Consider the following 21,634-nt stretch of genomic DNA (forward strand, 5'->3'; position numbering starts at 1 on the left):
TGGTCTGGATTATTGCAGCATGGTTGCGCAATATTGAATTGCAAGGCTTTCAGTAATCTTTGCAGGCTGTTCAACCCGAGCCACTAAGCCTAAACTAAAATGTTTAAAAACTGTGGTTCACACTCTTAAATACTTACAGAGACGGACTCTGTAAGAACCGGAGACAATTTCAGTATATGTTAGATTCTTCCTGTTAATGTGTAGAACAGATACTACATCCTAAAACCCAGCTGCAATGTTCCACTGCAGTAGTATTTGAGACTAGTTATATTTGGCTCATCTTTGTTCCATACCCAGTTTTACAGCTACCAGATGACACCCTCCTGAAACATCAAAGAAACCACGAACAGTTGCACTGAAGTGCACTCTGAAAGATGTATCCAGTGGGGTACAGAGCTCCCACTCTGGATAGAAGGAGTTTTGACCATAAGGCAAAAGTGGCTGTCATCTTTTAGACATCGCAGCAGCAGTGCAGTACAAATCCTAACTTTCATCTAGAACAAAATGAAAAAAAAAAAAAAAAGAAAAAAAGCTGTTTATCAGTGTTTTTTCAAGATAGTGTCCTAAACTCTCTTGAGCCCTTTTGTTCTTTACTTAATAGTAAGTTTGGGGACATAGATGAAGAAAGTCTTGCGCAATAAAATCCAAAATCACTTCTAAGAATTTTCTTTGAAAGGAGAGTGGAAGTACTTTGGAAGCCACTGTGCATTTAAATGTTAGCAATACATTTTTGGATTTGCAAGAGAAGCTAGGGGGATGGAGTGAACACGTTTTCATCCAGGATGAAACCTGAAGTCACCATTCATGCAGTGTTGTTTCTTGTTCAGTTGTGACAAAATTAATCCAATCTGGATGCTGAATCTAGATCTATAAATATATTTATTATAATATAACAAGAACTTAACAGTAAACATAAACTATGTACAATACCATTACAGATAACCCTGTTTTTAATATTATTCACAGAAATAGCCAGTTTTGTTCCAGTGTGAGAAATGAAGAAATAAGCTAAATTGGAAATGTTGAATGTGTTTAGGTCTTGTTGACAGGTAGCACCTCCTTTGGAGGTAGACACACACCAACACTAAAATTAGTCCTGCCCCAGGCAGTTAGAAACTTGTGCTCCAATCTTTAGGTTCACACCTGCACCCTGTTTGACATAAATACTTTAAATGACATACTAGTATATAATTTTGTTGTGCTTATTATTTTTTTTTCTTTAAAGAATAAATAAAACAACTGCATAACAAAGGCTGGAACCTCACTGTCAAAATGAGAGACTTGAGTCACCCTATAGCTTGACTCATCTGACTTGAGCACTTTTTCTTTAAATACTGCAAGATACAAATTTCATTTTTTTCTTTTATTTTATAAACAATTATTAATAAAATAAGATGATTAGCTAACCATCTGCATTGATTTCCCCAAAGCTGTAGGCAGACCTCCCGCTGTACAAAAAGGCTAGTGTATTTGGTATGAAATTCAACTAGATATTGACTGTAAGATCTCATCCACGCCCTGTATAGGACCCTCCTTCTTGAATTACTGGCATGGCATTTGGGATTTGAGTCTGCAAAGGCAAGTATGGCAACTTTTTTCCATCTGCTTGGAAAGAAATCAGACAATCCTTAGCTTGGGGTTACTTACTTGTGAATTTTAAGATTCTTTCCCCTGCCCCCTCTACGTTACCCAGTCCATCTCCCATTTGATCCTTTTATGTATAAATTTATAAAGAACTTCCACATCACAATGCTCTCTGGATAGACAATATTTTAATATATATAAAAATATAACCCCTGTGCTGTGCATATACTTACAACTCTACATAGTAATCATTTTAAGTCTCATATACTGGGCTTAAGTCTATGCATTTTTCTACCATGGGATTTAAACTTGTGTGTTTAAAATCTGTAAATAAGAGAAGTATATGGTTTCCACACTTACGGGGAAACTTGAAAAATAAAATCAAATAAAAAACTTCTCAGACTTTACATAAAAGATAGTGGCGTATATCCCAACGTAAGGAATTTTGGTTGAGAGCCAAAACTGAGTGCGTAGCCACAACAGGAGGCATCTTCTCCATTTGATGAAAATATGGAAACCCCACACTAAGCTGTGTGTTTTAACGTGATCCCAATCAGAAGCGAAGAGCAGGTTTATCAGGAGAATGCCTCTGGAATCGAAACCGTTTTCATTTTGCATTATAGGAATCGAGCACTGCCAAGTTTGTTCATCAGCAGAAACCGGGAGCAAAGGTTTAGAAGCCCTGGCCCACCACCTGTGGGCACAGCCACGTGTGCCCACACAAGTATCACCGGGAGCAGAAACTCATCCAGCCCAACAGACCTTTTTTTTATTCATCGTTTTACGTGGAATTTATTAGCAATGGCTATTCTTCTTCTCCCCAGTCCCCACCTCACCCTCCTTCTGGGCTCTGCTCTAGAGGACTGAAAGATTCATTTGATCTGATGGAAGACTGACATCAGTGTAAGCCATCTGTCACACAAGATTTCTCTCAGTCATTGGTATTGAAAAGCATGTATTTGTTAAAAACAAATGTAGGAATCAAAGTGATAAGGACACTTTGACCTTTCGAAGAGATTGATGCCTAAAGTGTAATAGTAAAACTAATCTGCATGGTTATTTTAAGAATCAAGCTTGAGCTCTAAAGTAAAATGCAGATTTTTTTTTTTTTTTTCCTCTCTTCCCCAGCTTAAAAAATATGTGAAATTCTATTGCACCTGGGTTGACCAAAAGCCGATGTCCAGAACAAGTGCCACTATAACATCTAGTGACACCCTTGTATTATTAAGTTACAATATCTTACATAGCACGGAGCTCTCTGCTCCTTGTTCACCAAAAGGTGAGGATGATTTTTCTACATTCAATGTAGACACTATTCAAGACTTTAGAGCAATATGTTCACTGGCTGGCTTTGCTGCTTTTGTTTCTTAAGTAGTAGTATTCTTCTTGCCTGCTTTCAACAGGTACCAACAGTTCTCCATCCAACTCCTGGGTAACATCAGCCGCTCTGAATGTACTTCTTGATTACTACGCAGCCGTGTCGAAAAACAGGGCAGGGCATATTTGGTAGAAGTGTCCACGTATTTGTTTTAGGGTCGTAGGCTTCCATGTTTCCCAGGGCAGGTCCTTCGCTGCTAACGATCCCACCAGTAGCATAAATTTTTCCATCCAGAACCACAGCACTGTATTTTTTAAAAAAAATGAAGTTTTAGTTAGTCTTCTTACCCAACAATTTTCTTTTTTAGGCTTAAAACAAACCCAGTCTTTCATAGCAACGGGTAAACAATGAATACACCTTTTATTCTTATCCATATGAAGCTGTGTGGGCATTTCTCTTCCCTCTCCCTTTCCCCCAAATTAATCCTTTTTGTGTTCCTGCCAGGTAGGTAAATGTCTCTAGTTTAAACAACAGAAATTAGTCCAAGTTCTCCAGCCCACGTACGGGATCTGCAGCAAATGTAGCAAGACAACACGTCCCTGTAATACCATACACACGCAAAAGCAATCCAAGCAATTTGGGGTCCCTGCAGCCTCAGTTGGAATAAACCCTTGCTTCAGGTTAGGCCTCTAATTATCAATGGATGCTGCAAAGTGGGAAAAAAAGGACTCCAAAAAATGCTCTGTTGCTTCAGCCCCTTCCATGGTTGTGCTCTCGTGTGGAGGCCTGGAGGTCCTGCTGACTTGTCCTCTTTGCACACCCAGGAGGGGTGGTGTCAAGTGGAAAGCCAACCTGGGGCACATAAATCTGGTGGTTGGGGATGTGCAGCTGAGGGATTGGCAGGGGAGCTACATGTTGGCATCTAAAGAAGACAAAAAACCTTACTGCTTTTTAAAAATCATAGAATGATTTGGGAAGGGACCTTTAAGATAACTAGTTTCAACCCCCAAATCAAAGTGTTCGACTTCAGACATCTCTTGCAAATCAAGGATAGCAAGGCTGGGCTAATCCCATGGTCTGTAGACTCTTAATAGGAGGGAAGGTGCATAGGTGTGGAAGGTATTTGAAAGAAAAATTTCCTTTCAGCCTCATCTCTTCCTCCTCCTTCCACTTAACCCCCGGCCTCCCCAGCAATCGTGTGCAGGGCATGACACTCGCTTTGGGCTAATGAAGGTGGACAATGAGGGGCTGGGCTCCTGTGTATTTGGAAAGGGCAGAAAGATGACAGAGGCAGCAGGCAGCTAGTGGGAAAAGGCTACTCAGTGCTGCTGTGTTCTCCATGCAGCCTTCCCACTGTGTAGGGGGAACCCAGAAGTGGGGGTGGCTCTGCTTTTCATCTGCTGGGAAGCCTGAATTTGCCCCCGCAACATTTAAAGATGTTAAGCTGCATGGGATTGCTGTGGCTGTTCTGGTGGTTGGGGTCCCTTCCAAGAGGTTTTTTGGTGGTTGGGTCCCTTCCAAGAGCAGCTGGTGGATGGTTGTGTTGGGAAGGAAAATGGAGACTTGGAGAGTACATACACACTAGAGGACAGCAGGGAGAAAAAGAGAGGGTAAGACAAGAAATTAATTGCAGCTGGGAAGGTGGCCTAGATCTAATAAGGTGGAGAAGGGTAGTAACCCTATAGGCTTGGTAAAAGCAAAGTAATTTCTTCTGGCTCATTTTGGAGCAGTGGGAAGAAGGAGGATAAAAAGTGATAAAGACAAAAGACAGAGCGCGCTGGAACACCCAGGATGAACTGAGACTAAAATGGCACTGACAAAGCCACGTGTTTCTGAAGAACACAAAACTCTGATGTCCTTGTGGAGAAGCAGAGCCTGAGGTGAAAAATAAACCCACAATGACAACAGTAAGGACTCAAATAAGCCTAGTCCCTGGGTACCGCCAGGAAATAGGAAATAATGAGAATCTTGTCAAAATAACTGTTAATCTGAAAGGAGGAGGAAGGAGAGAGAGACTTGAAACACTTGATTAGAGCCTATCCACAAATCAGCAGGGCTGGATGATACATAGCCCAGGGTCCTAAGGGAGTTTGCTAATGAACTTACTGAAGCACTGGTAATTATTTCTGAAACGTCAGGGAGAAATGGGGAAGAATGAGGACTTGAGTAAAGCAAGCGTCATCCTGAAAGACGGCTCTGAAAGAGAATGATCCCACCTCCAAAGGAGCCAGAGCTGGTGGTGGAGAGGCACTCCTGCCAGGGCTCGGGTCCCTATGGCCAGCAGGGAGCAGAGATGGCAGGACCAGCTGACCCAGTAAATCAGACAAATGTGAAAATTAAACCATGGTTTAGGACCTAAGATACTTGTTTGGGGGTGGGAAGCCCATCTCTGTACTGGAACAACTTACTATTTAAAAGCAAGATAGGCTGGGAATTACAGCTTGCAAAATATGCCATGAGGAGCAGGGGAGGATGGTCCCACCCCATGCTGAAACAGTCCTGATGTGGTGGAAGGGCTGCTGAAACCAGCAGGATGAGAGTTTAGAAATGAGGCCATGGGATAGTGGTTGCTGTTTGTGTTTCACTTTTTTTTTTTTTTCTTAACAGTGAATCTGAAGGAGATAGAAGCTTATTTGAATTGGGATATGGTTTGGGATGTGCTGGGCGGAAGAGGGTCCAGTCTCAAAGATGGACTGCGGTACAGAGCAGCCCTGCTGCCATGGTTCTCCAATGAAATGCTGATCAGTCATTAAAAAGTACCCTTACACAAAGCTTGACCAAAAAAATCCCACAAATGGGTTAATTTAGCAATTACATTTTAACAAAGAAAAGATCCCCAAGAAAGATCTTGCTGCAGAACTATCAATAATGGGCAATTAAAAGAAGTGCTAGTGTGGAGCATGGAGCTTGGGGCTGGTTCCATCAGTGCTAATGATGAAGGTCTGGTGCCCATGAATGGCCTCAACTAAGTTTTAATTTACTGGTGTGGACATGCTAGTGTCGATGACAGCCCCTCACACCAGCATAGGAGAGGACCTTAGTGGCTGTTACCACTTACAAATGGGGCCTGTCTAATCCTTACAGGTCTCTACCTGATGAGGCTGCTCCGCATGGAGCTTTCGATCTGGATGGGAAGAACGGGATGGACAGAGGGAGGACTCTGTGTGGAGACCTTTCCATCTATGCTGTAGGTGACCCTGGGAACAGATGCCAAGCAACCACCAGCCCTTCCTAGCTGGCTGTGTGCGCTGCGTAGCTAAAGTCTGGCCTTAAGTGTCTGGTATCTCCTTGGACATCCAGTGTTAGGTCTCTAAACAGGGACATGGGTGCTTTACAAATTCCTGTGTAGTATCTTAGCTGCCCACATTTCCTCTAGTAAAGTCTCCTCTGTGGCATGTTTAGTAGAAGCTACTCTAAGCCAGAGCTGATGCCACCATAGAGCAGCTAAGTAGCCAAGCACACCTTCCTGAAATGATCTGGGTCTGGGTTCCTTCCCAGCCCACTCTCTGGATTAGGGGTTACAGCGGGTGGGCAAATGTTGCTCTTGTTCACCAGCACCTGGGTCACAGCACTGAAAGAAATTCCTGCCCAGCGGCTGGGACAAGCAGCTCAATACTGTAGCCTCCCACCATGGTGCTAATGTGTTGGGGAAGAAATGGATGCTGAATTCCACCCTCTGAAAGACTGTATGAATTTTAAATGGTGATTAGAGTAGCTTCTGCCCCCTCTGTATGCAATTCCCATAGATAAGACTGACACAATGCTTAGCTTGTGAGTCATGCCTGAGGTTAAGAAAAACAGTGAGATACTCCTGTTATCAAGAAATAGGCAGTTCTAAGTATGCAGCCGGTACTTACGTGTGCAGGGGACTTTGGAGACATTCAGGCATCTCCAGGGCTAAAGTGGCAGGTAGGTACTTAAGCTCAATTAGGAATTTAGTCCTAGATTGCTGCTACTTTGCAGTATTAGGACAATCACTGCTAATTTCTGAGACCTTAGGGAATAGGAAACTCAAGTGGGCTCTAAAACCTTGAGGAAAGTGAGTGGAAAGGAGTATGCTCATTGCTTTTTCTTCATTACTGTGACAATATTTCTTTTCTCCCCTCCCTTCCATCCCATCAGCTGTAAAAACATCATTACCAAGGCTGACGTACAAAGAAAGAAATAATTACAATAATTAGGATGCAAGTTTATTGCTCGATGCCATTAATCCCGAGAGATAAAATGATTACAGGCTGTCAGAGCCTGGGAAGGAAGGAAGCTCCACGCTGCAGAGCCTTGCTCCGGGGATGCGAACCCTCCGGCAGCTTCAGGGGCAGCGACCTCCCCAGCTAAGGAACAGCTGGACCCCCATCTCTCCAGCAGCACACCCGGAGTGAAGGTAATAGGCATCAAAATGGAGGTCACTTCATCCACTCCTTCCAGGAAAATATGTCTCAGCATTTTGCAAATTACTACCTGGCAGGCTAACGACCCTGCTTCTTACTCCCTGGGTGAATACTACCATTTACTAGAGAGGCTTCACCTACAGCCCTGCAGCCGATTCACCTGAGGTGCCAGGGTGTCCTTCACTGCCCAAACCATGAGCAGTGTCAGAGGATCACGCTGTGACTGTCCCCAGATGCTGCCACCTCTAGTCTGGCCCATCTGCTGACCTCCATGAAGCCATGAATCACGCTTCTAAGAAAATCCCAGTGAGGCTGAGGTGCACCAAGGGCTGGTGGGGACCAGGCTGTCCATGGCTGCAGTGCTTGTGTAATCTAAAAACCCTTTAAATCTCTTCTCTGCCTATCCACCTTGCAGGCCTTCCCCAGCCTGAGCAAACAGGAGGCAGAGAAGATCCCTCTGACAGCTGGCTATTAAAGGACCTGATGGACAAAGCGAATCACTGAATCATAAAGTCCTGGAACACCCCAGATTGAAAGGACCTCAAAAGATCATCTGGTCCAACCTTTCATAGGGAAGGGATACTATATCAGATTATCTAGCACCCTGTACAACTGCATCTTGAAAACCTCCAGTGATGGCAACTCTAGCACGTCCCTGGGGAGCTTGTTCTAGTGGATGATTGTTCTCACCGTAAAAAATTCTTTTATTGAGATGAAACCTCTCCTGATGCAACTTGTACCTGTTGCCCCTTGTCTTCTCCATGTATCTCAGTGTGAAGAGAGAGCCTCAATCCTCCTTGTAGCAGCCCTTTAAGTGCTGGAATACTGTGTGAGGTCCCCCTGAGACTCCTTTCCAGGGAGAAGAGACCTAACTCCTTCAGTCTTTCCTCATAAGTCAGGTTCTCCATCGCGTTGATCATCTTTGCGGCCCTCCTCTGGACCCTCTCCAGTCTGTCCGTGTCTTTTTTGAATTGTGTGGACCAGAAGTGGACACAGTACTCCTGCTGTGGCCTGACAAGTGCTGAATAGAGTGGGATAACCACGCGTCTGTCTCTGCTAGTAACGCCCCTGCAGATGTAGCCCAGGAACTGATTTGCCTTTGTTGCTGCTTTTGACTTTGCACTGCTTTTTAATTAACTTCTTTAATCACATGTGAACAAACCTCTCTACCTCAGGCATGGAGCCTTGGGGCGTGGCACAGACGAGCTGTTGGTGCTTTCAGCTGGGACCCTGCTCAGGCAACTCAGCTGCCATTTGCGTGGTGGCTGCCTTCCTACCAAGAGTGTTATGGACCCTCCACTTCCCATTCCAAAGCATCTTATAGTGAAAGTTTCCTGATAGGCAGTAATTTGGAAGCAACCCAGAGTGGAGGATGTCAGTGCCTCTTTTCTGCAGTGTTTGAGAGCCAAGTGCCTGGGAGCTCCTGCTCCAGACCTTCCCTCACCCAGTCATGATGGCTACACATAGCACAAGGCAGTGGGACTATCAGCAAAAATTTGTTAATTTTGCTAGTTATTATTATTTTTAAATTCCCTTAGTCCTAAAGATCACATCAGCCTTAACAGGAAATGTTAAAAAATAGTTTAAAAAAAATCCTCTCTTGTAATATCTGGGGTTGTAAAAGATTTGAAATGGCTGAATTAGTGTGTTGTTTTGACTCCCCGAAACTTAGTATCTTCTGAGGCCACAAACAAAGCTCCTCTCCCTCCTCAGTCCTGGCTATGCATGCACACACACTCATTAATTTATTTGGAGCAGTTCCATAAACATTATTAAATATTATCACTTCGATAGACACAGAATATGCTTAAAAGAAGAAAAATATCCCTGCATTTATTAGTGGCTGAATTTCCTTCCAGCCCTAAGATTTCAGGAGGGCTTTACCGGAGGTGGAACCGAATGATGCTCATCAACTGGGTGGAGTTAGCCCTAGGATAAGAGAAGCCTGCGGGGTACTAGCTACTGTGGGAGGAAGCTCTGTGCGGTGCCAGCCAAAGCTGCAGGTGCCCCTTAAGCTTTTGCTGAAACCAGGGACATTTTAGTGAAACCTGAATGGTCGTTTGCAACGCTGAAGTGAAAGGCACTGCCACCGTCTCCGTAGGTGGTGGTGATCAGGGTGCCAAAGAGTCGTCCTGAGTTTGGTAGCTGTGCTGACAACCTCCGTGGCTGTTTGCGGCCGGGTTGGCAGCCAGGTTGTTATGTTTGAGGGGTCTCGAGCTCGGGTGGCCGTGTTGTGCTGCCAGAGGTGTCATCTTTACAATGAGATGGATAAATGAGGGTCTAGATTAGTCATGGTCAATTAGGAGGATATCATGCCACTTCTTGGAGCAGGATTATTAGTGTGGGTGTTTTGGCCAAGCTCCAGTTATATTCTCCCCTACTCTGCGAGCACTTTCCCTTGCTAATGAGCCAAAACCATCACGTGGCATCGTTACTTGTTGCTGAAAACCAACAATGTTTTATTCCAAAGTCCATTGCACATCAGTAACGGCCCGAGTGCTCTGTCTGTATCAGTTACGCTTTAATGCACACTGAAATCCTTCATGTCATCAACTGCTTCAGAAATTATTGCTATTAGTCTGGTGCAGCAGTTTTTATCCACTGTCCGTGGAGCATAGTCCCAGCCACACATCTCCTTCCAGATATGCTGGAAGATTTCAGTTTTCCCTTGTGGACCACAAACACTTCCAGCTGCAAATGCTGCCTGCTGAACAGACCAGCCTTTACGTCTGCAGGCTCAAGAAGTGCGTGGCCATTAAGGAACTGTGCTCCGTAATAGCTTCACCTGGGAATATCCATCCAAACAAGCTGTGCTCTAACCCCTTCCAGTGCCTGAAGTTACCATGAACTTTGCAATGAGGAAAGAAATCAGCTGGGGGAGTCTGTGGCTGGTGCCGTACATTAGCAATGCCTAGTAGTTAAGCACAGGAGTCACCATGCTTCGCTGTTCAAGAACAAGGACTTATTTAAAAAGAAGAGGGCAAAAAAAAAAAATTTCCACAAACGGACCCTGTTTTTGTGCTGTTCAGCCCGAGTCGAAGTTTTATTAAAGATTTCCATTTGGCAGAACCATCTAATAAATCTTACTGGTTAACAGTCAGAGGAGGAGGAAGAAAATGCTCTTCTGGTGCCTGTTGGGAATTGCTGGTACTAAATTAGCTGCTCTGGAATTATTGCTGGCACCATCATGCTGCCGCTCGTGGAGGCTCTCTGTAGCACACGCCTGTTTGCACGCCGCCTGCATCCTAAGCAAGCAGAATATGGAATTTTTAATCATGCACAGAAATGCATTCGGTATCCTTTTTTGCGTGTGGAAAAATAAACCCTTGAAGGGCAAGGTGGGAAGGGAGAGCGCCTGCCTGCCAATGGAGGACTGGGCAGAGCTGGATAGGAGGGATGTCTTTGCAAGTCTTTCTGGAGGGAGGTGTCCAGCAGAGCAAGGAGTGATCATCCCACCTCCTCATCCCTGTCGGCTGCTGTCTGCCGTTACCGCCTCCAAAGATCCTGCAAATGAACAGGGGCTGCCAGAACGAGATGGGGTCCGTGGTGGCAAACAGGACATGCTTGACTGATGTTTGGGAAATATCAGATATTTCCTTCCCCCTCACATGTTGTGTGGAAGATGTTCAAGACCTGCATGTGAACTCTTGAAATATTATACAATGATTTGGGCATATTATTGCTCTTTGCCCACTTGGCACCATCCCTCAAAGGGTTAATTCTAGGTCAACACAAATTTCTTATTGACTTCCATCAGGTCAGGCTTATGTGAAAATGACGCTCAGTTTGCTCTTCTGTTGATTGTGAGCTGGAGACCTGAACCTTTTTTTTTTTTTTTCATTAAAAGTAATTTAACTTGATATTAAAACCATTTGAATGGACCTTTAATTTTTCACACACAGGGAATGTCCCACACATTTCTCTTCCCCATGCTCAAAGCCATCACGCTCCCTAGTCACTAACATGTAGAAACAGTGCAGATAAAAATAAAAGGGATGCGGTCAAGATTTTTTCCCAGCAAATTCGGTATCGAGTGATTCCTGGTGAGAGGAGATCAATAGCATGCAGTTAATTTTTAAGCTGTTTATGTTGCTGCTTTTAAGCCATGTTTTTTGTGATCCATGCTAATGAGTGGAATGAGGAATTTATAGATTCACAGACTAAGGTCAGAAGGGATCTCTGTGCTGAGTTAATCTGAGCTTGTGTATACGCAGGCCATGGACTTTTCCCCACACAGCATCTCTCTTAGAAATGTATCTAATCTCCTCTTAAAAACACCAAGTGTTGGTGAGTTCACCCCCTCCCTTGCTGGTTCACTGTTTAATTATCCTTGCTGTTGGGAAAGTGCCTGACTTCAAGGCTGAGATGTGTAACTTGACTTTCTAGCCCCTGTAACCTGCTACGCCTTTGTCTGCGAGACTGAAAGCTTTTCCACTTGCTCCCAGTGATCAAGTCACCTCTCAACCTCTCTTTGATCAACTCCTTAAATTTCATGTCAAAGATTTGATTTGCAACCTGGGGTCATTTTTGCAGCTTCCCTTTGAACTTCTGCTGATATTTCCACATGTTGATGCGAGGACCCAAGCCCTGCATTCATCCTGCCAACACCATATGCAGCAGCACTCTGTCTTCCCAGCTTCAACTTGTTTTCATTTCGGTGTTAGGGCTCATATTATATATCCAATATTGCATTGACCTTTTATTCCACCGCACTGCAATGAGAGCTCATGTTGTGTAGCTCTGAGTGGCCTCCTTTATGTCCTCCTCTGAGCGCCTGACTTTCCAAGGGGAGCAGGGCTGCTATGATTCTGCTTCCTCCATGTATTACTTTGCATTTAAAATACCGCTGCTGGCTTGAGACCGTCTTAACTGAGACATGCAGATAACTGGCTAAAACAGCTCCTTCTGTAATATTTTTTACCCAAGTGTTATGCCACCTGTAGCCTTTACCAGAGGAGATTTTTTTATTACCTGGACTGTTGGTAGATATATTAAATAGCATTGAAAAAGAATCAACGCTTCCTACCGGTGGCCTTGCTCAATGATATCTTCTCATTAACAACTACATTTTGAGATCTGTCAGTGATGCAGATTTAATCTCTCTAATGTGTGCCTTGTTAATTCCATATAATACCAGCCAAATACCTTGGAGAAATCACAGTATATTATAGCATCACAGTTGTCTTTAGCAACCAGGCATGTTTTATTAAAAACCAAAACAAAGAACCCAATTTCTCCCCCAAAAAGCAAAAGACAACATGTTGGTTTAACAAGACCCATTTTCCAGGAAAGTGCATTGATTGCTGTTTATTGTATTATTAGCGTTTTATTTGCTGATGAAAGCTCAAATTAACCACTCTGGTATTTTGCAGAGGACCAATGTGAGGATAAGTGAGACCACTTAGCCTGATGTTTGTACTTTGCAAAATTAATTGCTGCACTAAAATTCTCCCTTTCACCTTTTCAAAACATGGAAACACTTTGGCAGTGCCCTGATTCATCCTGAACTGTAAGAGTTATTAAAAATCAACATTAGTGGTTCAATCAGCTTCTCAGAGAAGTCTCTAGACGCCTGTGTCTAAGATAGCTGGGTTGCCTGATTTGAGAACTTAATTTCTGAGTTCACATCTTTCCTTCCTACCAACAGTGACCACTTTTGGTTCCTCACAGCAGAATATGGACCCAAACCTTCTTGCTCCCTTCCAAATACAGATGAGAAATATTCATCCAATTGGTCTGTGTTACACTTTGCTACCTCATCAGCCTCATCAGCAGTGGTTTTCTAACTGATTAAAATGACAAATTTGATCCCAAAAGGTTTAAAGTGCCTTTCTTTTTACCCCTATGAGCCCTTAGTACTTCACTGGTTTCCTCAGCTTCCTGTAGCAGCAGCCAGTTTTAAACCTACTTGTTACTGCCAACCTCCCATTTTCCCTACTTCCATGCATACTGATTTATTCAGTTTTTGTCATAGGTTTTACATCTCCTTTTGGCTGAAATATTTTTCCCTCGCTGTTTCCCAGCACATTTAAGAATTTTTGAAATTGTGCCTTTTTTTTGGCATCCAATTGGAATGTACTGAACTATTCCTTTTTTTTGGAGACTATCCCACTATAAATGTAGGTTTCCAGTCCACTATTGCTTTACGCTTTAGAAAAAAATGTCTTTTAAAAGTCTGAAGTTAATTTTTACTGATGGGTATCATATTCTACTTAAGCAAAGCCAGTTTATTACAGTGCCTAAGCAGCAGCTAATATTTAGGTTACCAGTTTAATCTCCTTGGTCCATCACAAGGTGTTCCACTGGATTCCCTTCTGGAGGGTGCGGAGCAAAGCACCCCTCACGTTAGAAACCCTGGGATGTTTTCAGGTGAAATGCTCAGCCAACAGCCCTGGTTGAAATCACCATGCAATTTCTCTTGTAGCATATTCCAGACACTTAATTAACAGATTTTTGTTATGTTTTACAAAACAGGGATGTTCAAATAGCAGTTCATCTCTCTCCATGGGAAGACACAGAAATGTTATCAAATGTACAAGTCCCTCACGTTTCATTTTACTGGTTAGGGCTCTAAGCCTGAGTTGTATCGTACCCTTTATTTCTGCTTTTCAGGAGAAAAATATCATTAGCAGCTGCCTGAGCACTGCAGGCTCCTCCTCATCTAGCTTCACCTCCTGCTAGAGCAGAGGGACAAGGAAGACCTGTCAGCTCAGGGCGTACATGGCTGCAGCCACCCGGGATGGAGCCGGTTGCTCCGACCCCTTTACTTACAGCAAAATATGCTTCAGCAGCCAAGAGAGGGCGCTCCTTAAATTAATAAAAGGCGAAAACCAGAAAAAAGAGAAAAACCGAGCATGCATTCTTAAAAAGGAATTTTTCTCATCTGCACCAAAGAGAAAGGTTAAATGCAATAAGTTAAAACATGGAGGTGTTTTTCAACCGTAGGATGAGGGCCAGGGACACCCCTGGGGCAAGGAGCAGAGCTGTTGGCTGCTTTGGGGAGATGCGGGTCCGTTGTAGCCCCAGCTGCTGCCCCATGGCTGTTATTCCTCCCACCCCAGCCAGTGTTTCGCCCGGGCACTTGCCCGGCACAACCCCTCTGCCCTGGTTTTGCTCAGTGCCTCAAGATGCTGCTGCCTCGGACATCGATAACGAACCCTCACCCAGTGCCCACAGATGGCTTTTCCCCGTGAACCCGATAGCTCAGCCAGTCCCCAGCGTGGGGATCTTCTCTGCGAGGGACTGGCGCTGCACAAAGCCTGAAACAAGCCCGTCTTTCTGTAACACTTTTTAAAAGTCCTTTAAGTTCTGCCAGTACCTGTGATGGGTGCCAAGTTTTACTTCTGTTAGCCAATTTGGGAAGTTTGTTAAACCTATGACTGGGATCGGGGAAGCGAGCCCAAAAAGCAATCAAAAGCACATAATAAATAATAATTAATAACAGTGTGTGGTGCTTACTCAGTATTTTTTTTTCTTTCAAGGACCTTTTAGCTAGTTAGGAAAAACATGTTCGACATTGTGGTGGTCTCTCCTACAGCTAGTGTATATTATCCACTGGTTACACATGGCAAACTGAGGAAAATGGCATTCCTGTAGACACTGGAGGAGCCCAACACACGGCCCTCACTGTGATCCACTGCACCTGAACATGAGGAGACACATGAACCATAGTAGGGTCCGTGATGTGCACTTTGGGAAACGCTGCGTCCCTGAACACGTACAAAAAAGATATGAGGAAAACCCCCAGATGGTACACACCTCCCTTCCCCTCTCCCCTTCACTGTTAGGTTGTATTAGCTTATTTATCAGCAGAAAATGTTAAGGCACCAGTAATGCAGTTTTAATGTTTTTTTCTCACCTGCAGAACTGCCTGGAGTGGTTCATGTTGGGACCTGCTTTAATATTGCCTTTCTCTGGGTCATAGATGGTGGTTGCTCGTGCATAAGCTCCTCCAAGAATAAAGATGAACCCATTGAGAGTGACTGCAGGAGCGTATTTGTTATCTGTCAATGGAAAGCAACACTGAGATCAGTTTTAGACTCAGGTTTGGAGACTTTTTTTATTTATACATTCCCCTTATTTATAGATAACTCACGTTTCTCTAAACCTCCAAGGCTAGGGAAAGAAAAATGACGAAACCTTTCCTGGTTTTGTTCTCCTCCCTCCAAGTTCTCAAAGGCACTTTTAAAGTTCATCAGTCCTTCATTCCCCAGTACGTGCCTCCCTCTAAACTGGTAAAGTACAATTATCCTCTCCCGAAGCCTAATGGAGACACCGTGAAAGCTCCACTCTTACATATGAAATTACGATGTCAAGTTGTTTCAGAATTTTGCATTGCTGCAAATTTTAACTCCGATGCTTCCCATACCTGTGCAGCAGCTAAGTACAGAAGAAACCCACAGCGCAGAGACCCGCTTAGTAATATCCAATAGTTGATTCTTTTCTGTATTCTGCTTATGCTTGTGGGAAAGTCACCCACATAATCCAGAAGATTTTCTGAGACCCGATTTTTTTTTCCCTTCATCTGTCTCATAAGTTCACCTGCATTTTTATTTTCAGATGTGTGTGTACCTCCAAGCAGTCCTGTATTCTACCAATGAACTGTGTGAGGCTGGAGTTTGAATTTAAGCAAGTCCCTTATGCTAAGTCAAGTTCAATCAGAGTTTCCAAGGATACTTTAAAATTCTTGTGTTAGCTGTGGCATTATTAGAAATATTGGTAAAAACTAACCATAAATTATTGAATAAAATAATTCTAATTTAATTAGTTGACTTGTCCCGTATGCTGCTAGCACGCCATATGCACATTATTAAATATGAGCCAGTTGGGCTGAAATTTCTCATGATGGTGTCTGTCTTGACGCGATACAGCTTTTTTAATCAACATTTCAGTGAAACCAATCGTCAGTGTCTGGGAACAAAAGACAGGAAAATTCATTGCTTTGAGTTAAAATAAGCCTCACAACCAGTTCTCTAAGACGCAAGTGCCTGAGCCCTTTGGGGTGTGAAGCAGACGTTTCCTGGGTGGCTACCCTGGCATGAGGGGACACTTCTATAAAAATTATCCATATGTAGCTATATGTTAAAGCCTCTCCAAAATCTTCATTTTCGTATGCTCAGAAAAGGGTGATCCTCTTGCAGTGGAGAATCAGCCTGGACACAGTCCTCCTGGCTTCAGTGCCTGCAACCCTCCTCCTGTGTGTGGGGAGTCGTGGGCAATGCACTGGAGAGGAGGTGTGATATCATCTTTACTACACTCTGACATCTCTGCTAACAGCCCCTATGTAACACTGAAAGGGTCTGTATGTTTCTCCCAGATCTATAACACTATGACTGTGTCCTTTTAGGAAGAGATGGGCTTAAACTAGCCCCAGCAGCTTTACTCTTGGCATTTGCTTACCTCTTGAACGACTGGCATTTTAACCCTGAGGTTCTTGTAAAACCACCTTATTCCATTAAATATTTAACACGAGCTTTGATTTGACATGAGTTAAGCAAAAGCTGATGAATTTCTCCGGAAGAGAGATAATTTCCTTAACTGGGGTTTGAACTGGTTGAACTATAAGGAAAATAATGGGTTTGTGGGGCCTGCTTCTGTCCTAGCATGGCCACAGGGTGGTCTGGCTCAGTTCATCTCACCCTACCTCGGTGCATACTCAGGGAGATGTACGGGGCTGCAGCACTCGGTGTGAAAACAGACAAAACATGTCATGGGTTAAAGTTGGGCTCCTATTATGCTGAGTATCTACAGGCATATGTCAAAAAACCACGGATGTATTAGGAAAATGTCACTGATCCTTGGGAACAGATGGGAAGAAACTAATTCATCCAGAAAATAGAACAAGGAGTATTCAGTTTCTTCTTGGTGCCACTAAGCCACTATAATTCATCAGAAAGACTTATCTGTCCTAACAACCCGGCTCAGATCCCTTTCCAAATCAGACTTGCATATGTGACATTTTTTCCAGTTAAGACACTCATCAGAAATTTTCCATATTTAATTATCACATCTTCCTGGATTTTTTTCTTTGACTAGCACTGTTTTGCAGAAGAATGAAACTCTCACATAAAAAACCCCCTCAGCTCCCAAATCTCACAGGGAAATTATTTGGGGCTCCCTCAAGGCAGAAACAGAGACTTCTCAGGAGACTGAATCACTGACTTCACATTTCTTTTTGTTAAAGAAAGAGAGGGAAACCCCTTGGTTATTTTTATAGTGACTTTTTTTTTTTTTTTTTTCCTTTTCAAATAGGCAGACGGTCTGATATTCTTTTTCTAAGAGGCAATCGTGTTTGATTCTCATCAATTTTTCAATACATCACCTATCTGTTGTCTTTTTACTGCTTTTGGCTTTAGCTACAATTTCATAAATTGGTATAAAGTAAGCCTGAGATAGAGAAACGGAGAAATCTCTTCTGTTTCTTTCAGTAAGGGAGAAGTTCACAGCAAACAGTCTCCTGATCCTGATGAAGATATGGCAGAGAGACACGAGGGACACCCCTCCAGAGACAGGTAGAGAGAAAACAGTGTGGTTTATTTTTATTTTGTTACCATGGAGGCAGAAATTGTTCATGGACACAGGGAGCTTGGAAAACTCAAACTGTCATTCCTGCTACCTAGGTGTGGATGACCGCCTTCAGTCTCTAACATTACTTCATCCCAGGTGAAGAGTGCTACCCACACTCTTCCCTTGTTGTCCTTTCCAGGGCTTGGTAACCTCAGGCAAACATGCAGGCGACTCCAACTTCTGTCACTGCTCTAAGTCCTTAACGTGCTCATAGTGCAAGGTGTGTGGTTGGGGGAGCCTAATTTTATAAAAAGCATGTTCTGTTTGGGCTTTTTGGTCAATGCTACTGGGTGTGAACATGAGCTTCTATGGGTCAGAGGCTTACTGTGGGATAGAGAGGGGACACTGGTTATTTCAAAAATCTGCCAGAGGAAAGGAAGAGAGGAGAGAGGAAGCACAGAAACAGAGAAGCAGCCTCCTTTCCCCTCCAAAATTCAAGTGTTGGGGCTGTCAGGTATAGTAATCCATTTCAGGCTGGAAAATCTTAAATGGGATTTGTCCAGGACAGCAAGCATACTTGAGATTAAAAGGCAGAATAAATGTAAAGGAGATAATAGATAAAAGGTACTCTTCTCTCCAAGTGGATAACATCATAACATCACTCTCCTTTGCTGTTGCTATAGGAAAATATGCAAATATTTCTATGCTAGTGACAGGTCATTGCAGGAAGGGGTATGCACTCAAAGACAATCCTTGAGCCGGAGGTATACTTCACATCGGGTTGATAATTTAACCTACAAGTGTGCTCCTCACTTAGTAACAACAGCATGCTGTCTGTGATGGGTTTTGTGGCTCTCGTATCACTCAGTACATATATGGTCTAGTATATGATGCATATATGATACATATATGTATAGATACATAGTATATGACACATATATGGTCAAATATGGTCAAGTAGCACAGTTCTGCTTTCCCGTCCATGATTGCTTAAAGATCTTATGTTGCCTTCCAATAAGGCACTCAAGTGGCATTACAATGAATATGAATCAATACAACGCAGCACTTCATATGGAAAAAGGTTATTAAAACCTTAGTCAAACATTTTTATCAGGAGGAAGAAATGTGGGCATGCCACCAGTCCAGATACAACTCCAACCAAAGGGTCTCCCTGCAGGTGTGGGCAGCCGGTGGGGGGGGGTTGATGCACATGAAGAAGCAGACTGGAGAAAGGAGAGTAGTTAATACAAACTAAATCTGCTTTTAATAGTAAGTGCCGCTTCCCCTCCCTGAATACTATGCAGACAAGCTCAAGAATGGCATAGTAAAGGATAAGATCACATCCCATGGCAGCTGGGAGACTGGTCTGATCCTCAACATAGCTTGTGAGGCCAAAGTGCAGATACTGCAACTAACAGCAGGGTCTCGGATGTCGGCCCTTCTGGCACGGTGCTCTCCTGTTAGCTGACTTCTCATAACTACACAATTGTTTGCAGGGCCCTATGGTTTCCCCAATGACCCTTGAGCAAACCCTCCTCAGACACCCCGAAGTTGAGAGTCCTCATGTATGTGTGGCAGGGATCACCTGTGCCAAAGCAGAAGTCTCCACCTGCCATCATGGGGCAGTTTCAGCATCAAATTTACGGGCAAAATGTTGACAAACTGAGGAGAGTTGGACAAAGTATGGTCACACAGATGAAGCAGAGGTAGGAAGTGAAAGGGAGGACATCTGCTAAAGGCCAAACACAAAAATACTGACTGCTGGGTAGAGTGCAGAGTAAGTATGTGTAGGGGGAAGACATCCAGGAGTGGAAAAGCCATTCTGAATGAAGAATATGGCATACATGGAGGATAAAAGGCTGAGACAAAGGAAAGTAAAATTCAAGCTTACTAGTGGGAAAACCACTAAGAACTAGTAATGGGAAGAAAAATACATTGAAGGATGAGATGAAACTCTCATTGCTTTGAGACTTCTAGGTGAGAGCTGGTCAAACACAGGTACTGACCTATTGACCTTGGGGAGAGGGACAGGCCAAGATGTACACCTGATTTCTCTTGTAAAGTCTAAAAATAAATTCATGGGAAGGATTATGCATTTTAACCACAATAAGCCATGGGACAGTGCAGTAAAAATGCTGCTAATGCTGTTTTCCAGATATTTCTTGCATTCTTAGCTTTGTGATTGTCCCATTTTGGTTGGACATATCACTGCAGGAGTAAATGGTATGGTGAGGAACTAGATACTTGGATTAGAAACGAGAAATGCTCATAGATCTTTGACCTCTCTGTTCTCATAGTTCCCACCAGATTTTAAAATTTAATAATAGTGATGATTAAACACTGTTTTTTTAAAAACCAGAAACATTAATAAAAACCTGTAATTCACCAGTACAGATACTGACTGTTCAGGGTATCAAAAAAGCTATCTTTTAGTGCCCTGGCATGAAGGCACAAAGCGAACTACAAGCCAGTGACAAGATAATTAGGCTTACTTGCAATCACTGACCAGCATGTCTGTGGCCATCTTGTTAAGTAAGACAAACCTCAGGAAGCTGGACATGAAATAAAATTTTAGCAGAGCTATATAGGATAGCCTGGCAACAAACTGAAAGGCAGGTGCTGCAAGTATGTAGCCTGGGTTCATTTACTGTTGTAGGACTTTGGCTCAACAGCAGCAAACTTCTTACAGCTCAAAACACAAGAAGGGGATGTGCAAGGTGGTTTACCAAAAATATGCAATGTGAAAGCCCTGGGAGGCTCCATTACCCCAGTAACATCAAGCTGTGGGCTGCACTGCTGCAGGAACATCTGCCAGCTCCAGAGGTGGGGAGCACAGACGCAGGGCAAAGGATGGGGCACTGAGAAAGACCCTCTCCTCTCCAAACACGTATGTGTGTAATCGACACCTACCCAAAGGCTACCACAGCATCCATGTGAAATGTGTTGGTGAGTGTCATACCTATTGCACACAGGAATCCATGTCTCAACACCTCCCGGCAGGTGAAGGCTAAAGAATAAATGGAAACTGGGAGTGAATTTGCTGCTTATTCCTAGAAAAAATCCAGGCAGAAGAGAGCAGGGACTGAGCTGCATGGACTTGCTATTCGTCCCCACTCTGTATATCCTCTGCACAGGCAGGATATCAGGATCCACCCTGCTTGACCTCCATTCAGATTAGCCAAAAAATGGCCTTCCCCCTTGCCATGGCTGATGCCAGTGTTGCCTTGGGTTAGGTTGACATGACACTTTGGAAGAGATGGACCTGTTGGGTTCAAATGTGTGCCATGCTGCGTTGAACTCACTATCATAAAATACCACAGTGACTTGCGACAGGTACTACTGGTCTGAAAAGCTCCAGAGACCTTGGCTATTTTCAATACCCGCATCTACTGGTGCATATCTAAGCACGCTTGAGGTGTTTTTAAATAATCCGTTGTCCTATTTGAATTCAAACAGGTTTCACTGATCTCTCGACTCACCATCAGATATCTCAGTTGACTTAGCTCAGAGGGACACCTTAAGAATTCCAAAATCAAAACAAAGAGGCTCTGAGGCTATCAAAGGCACCCCAGCAGTGATCATATCAGGATTAATCTCAGATCCATTTTGCAAAAGGCACGCCAAGGCTCTTTCTACTCCCTTCTGTTTTAGATGGTACTATACTTGGCACAGCATCCAGTTCTTGGGGGATACTTTACAAATACAGGTTATACTATGGTTCTTGTAGAGCTGGAGAAATTAAAGTATATTTCCAACATTCCCACTGCCTTTTAGTGAAGATCAGGCATCACATCAGTCCAGTTTCCCAAACATTCTCCATGGGGGTGCAATTTTTCAG

The 21,634-nt window shown here is 43.5% G+C and overlaps 1 protein-coding gene across 3 annotated transcripts in view; it reads right to left on the reverse strand.

Moving 5' to 3' along the window:
- Positions 1-862: 862 nt before the first annotated feature.
- Positions 863-21,634, reverse strand: part of KLHL29 (kelch like family member 29) — a 403,271-nt gene continuing 382,499 nt past the window's right edge. For all 3 annotated transcript variants that reach the window (XM_074861476.1, XM_074861475.1, XM_074861474.1), the window contains 2 exons: positions 15,149-15,293; positions 863-3,206 (listed from right to left, as the gene is read on the reverse strand). In XM_074861476.1, the coding sequence (XP_074717577.1) occupies positions 3,023-3,206; positions 15,149-15,293 (329 nt within the window). In that variant the 3' untranslated portion in view covers positions 863-3,022. The remainder of the gene's footprint in view (positions 3,207-15,148; positions 15,294-21,634) is intronic.

The sequence above is a fragment of the Strix uralensis genome, chromosome 3 (genome assembly GCF_047716275.1).
Source record: "Strix uralensis isolate ZFMK-TIS-50842 chromosome 3, bStrUra1, whole genome shotgun sequence".
NCBI classification, from domain to species: Eukaryota; Metazoa; Chordata; class Aves; order Strigiformes; family Strigidae; genus Strix; species Strix uralensis.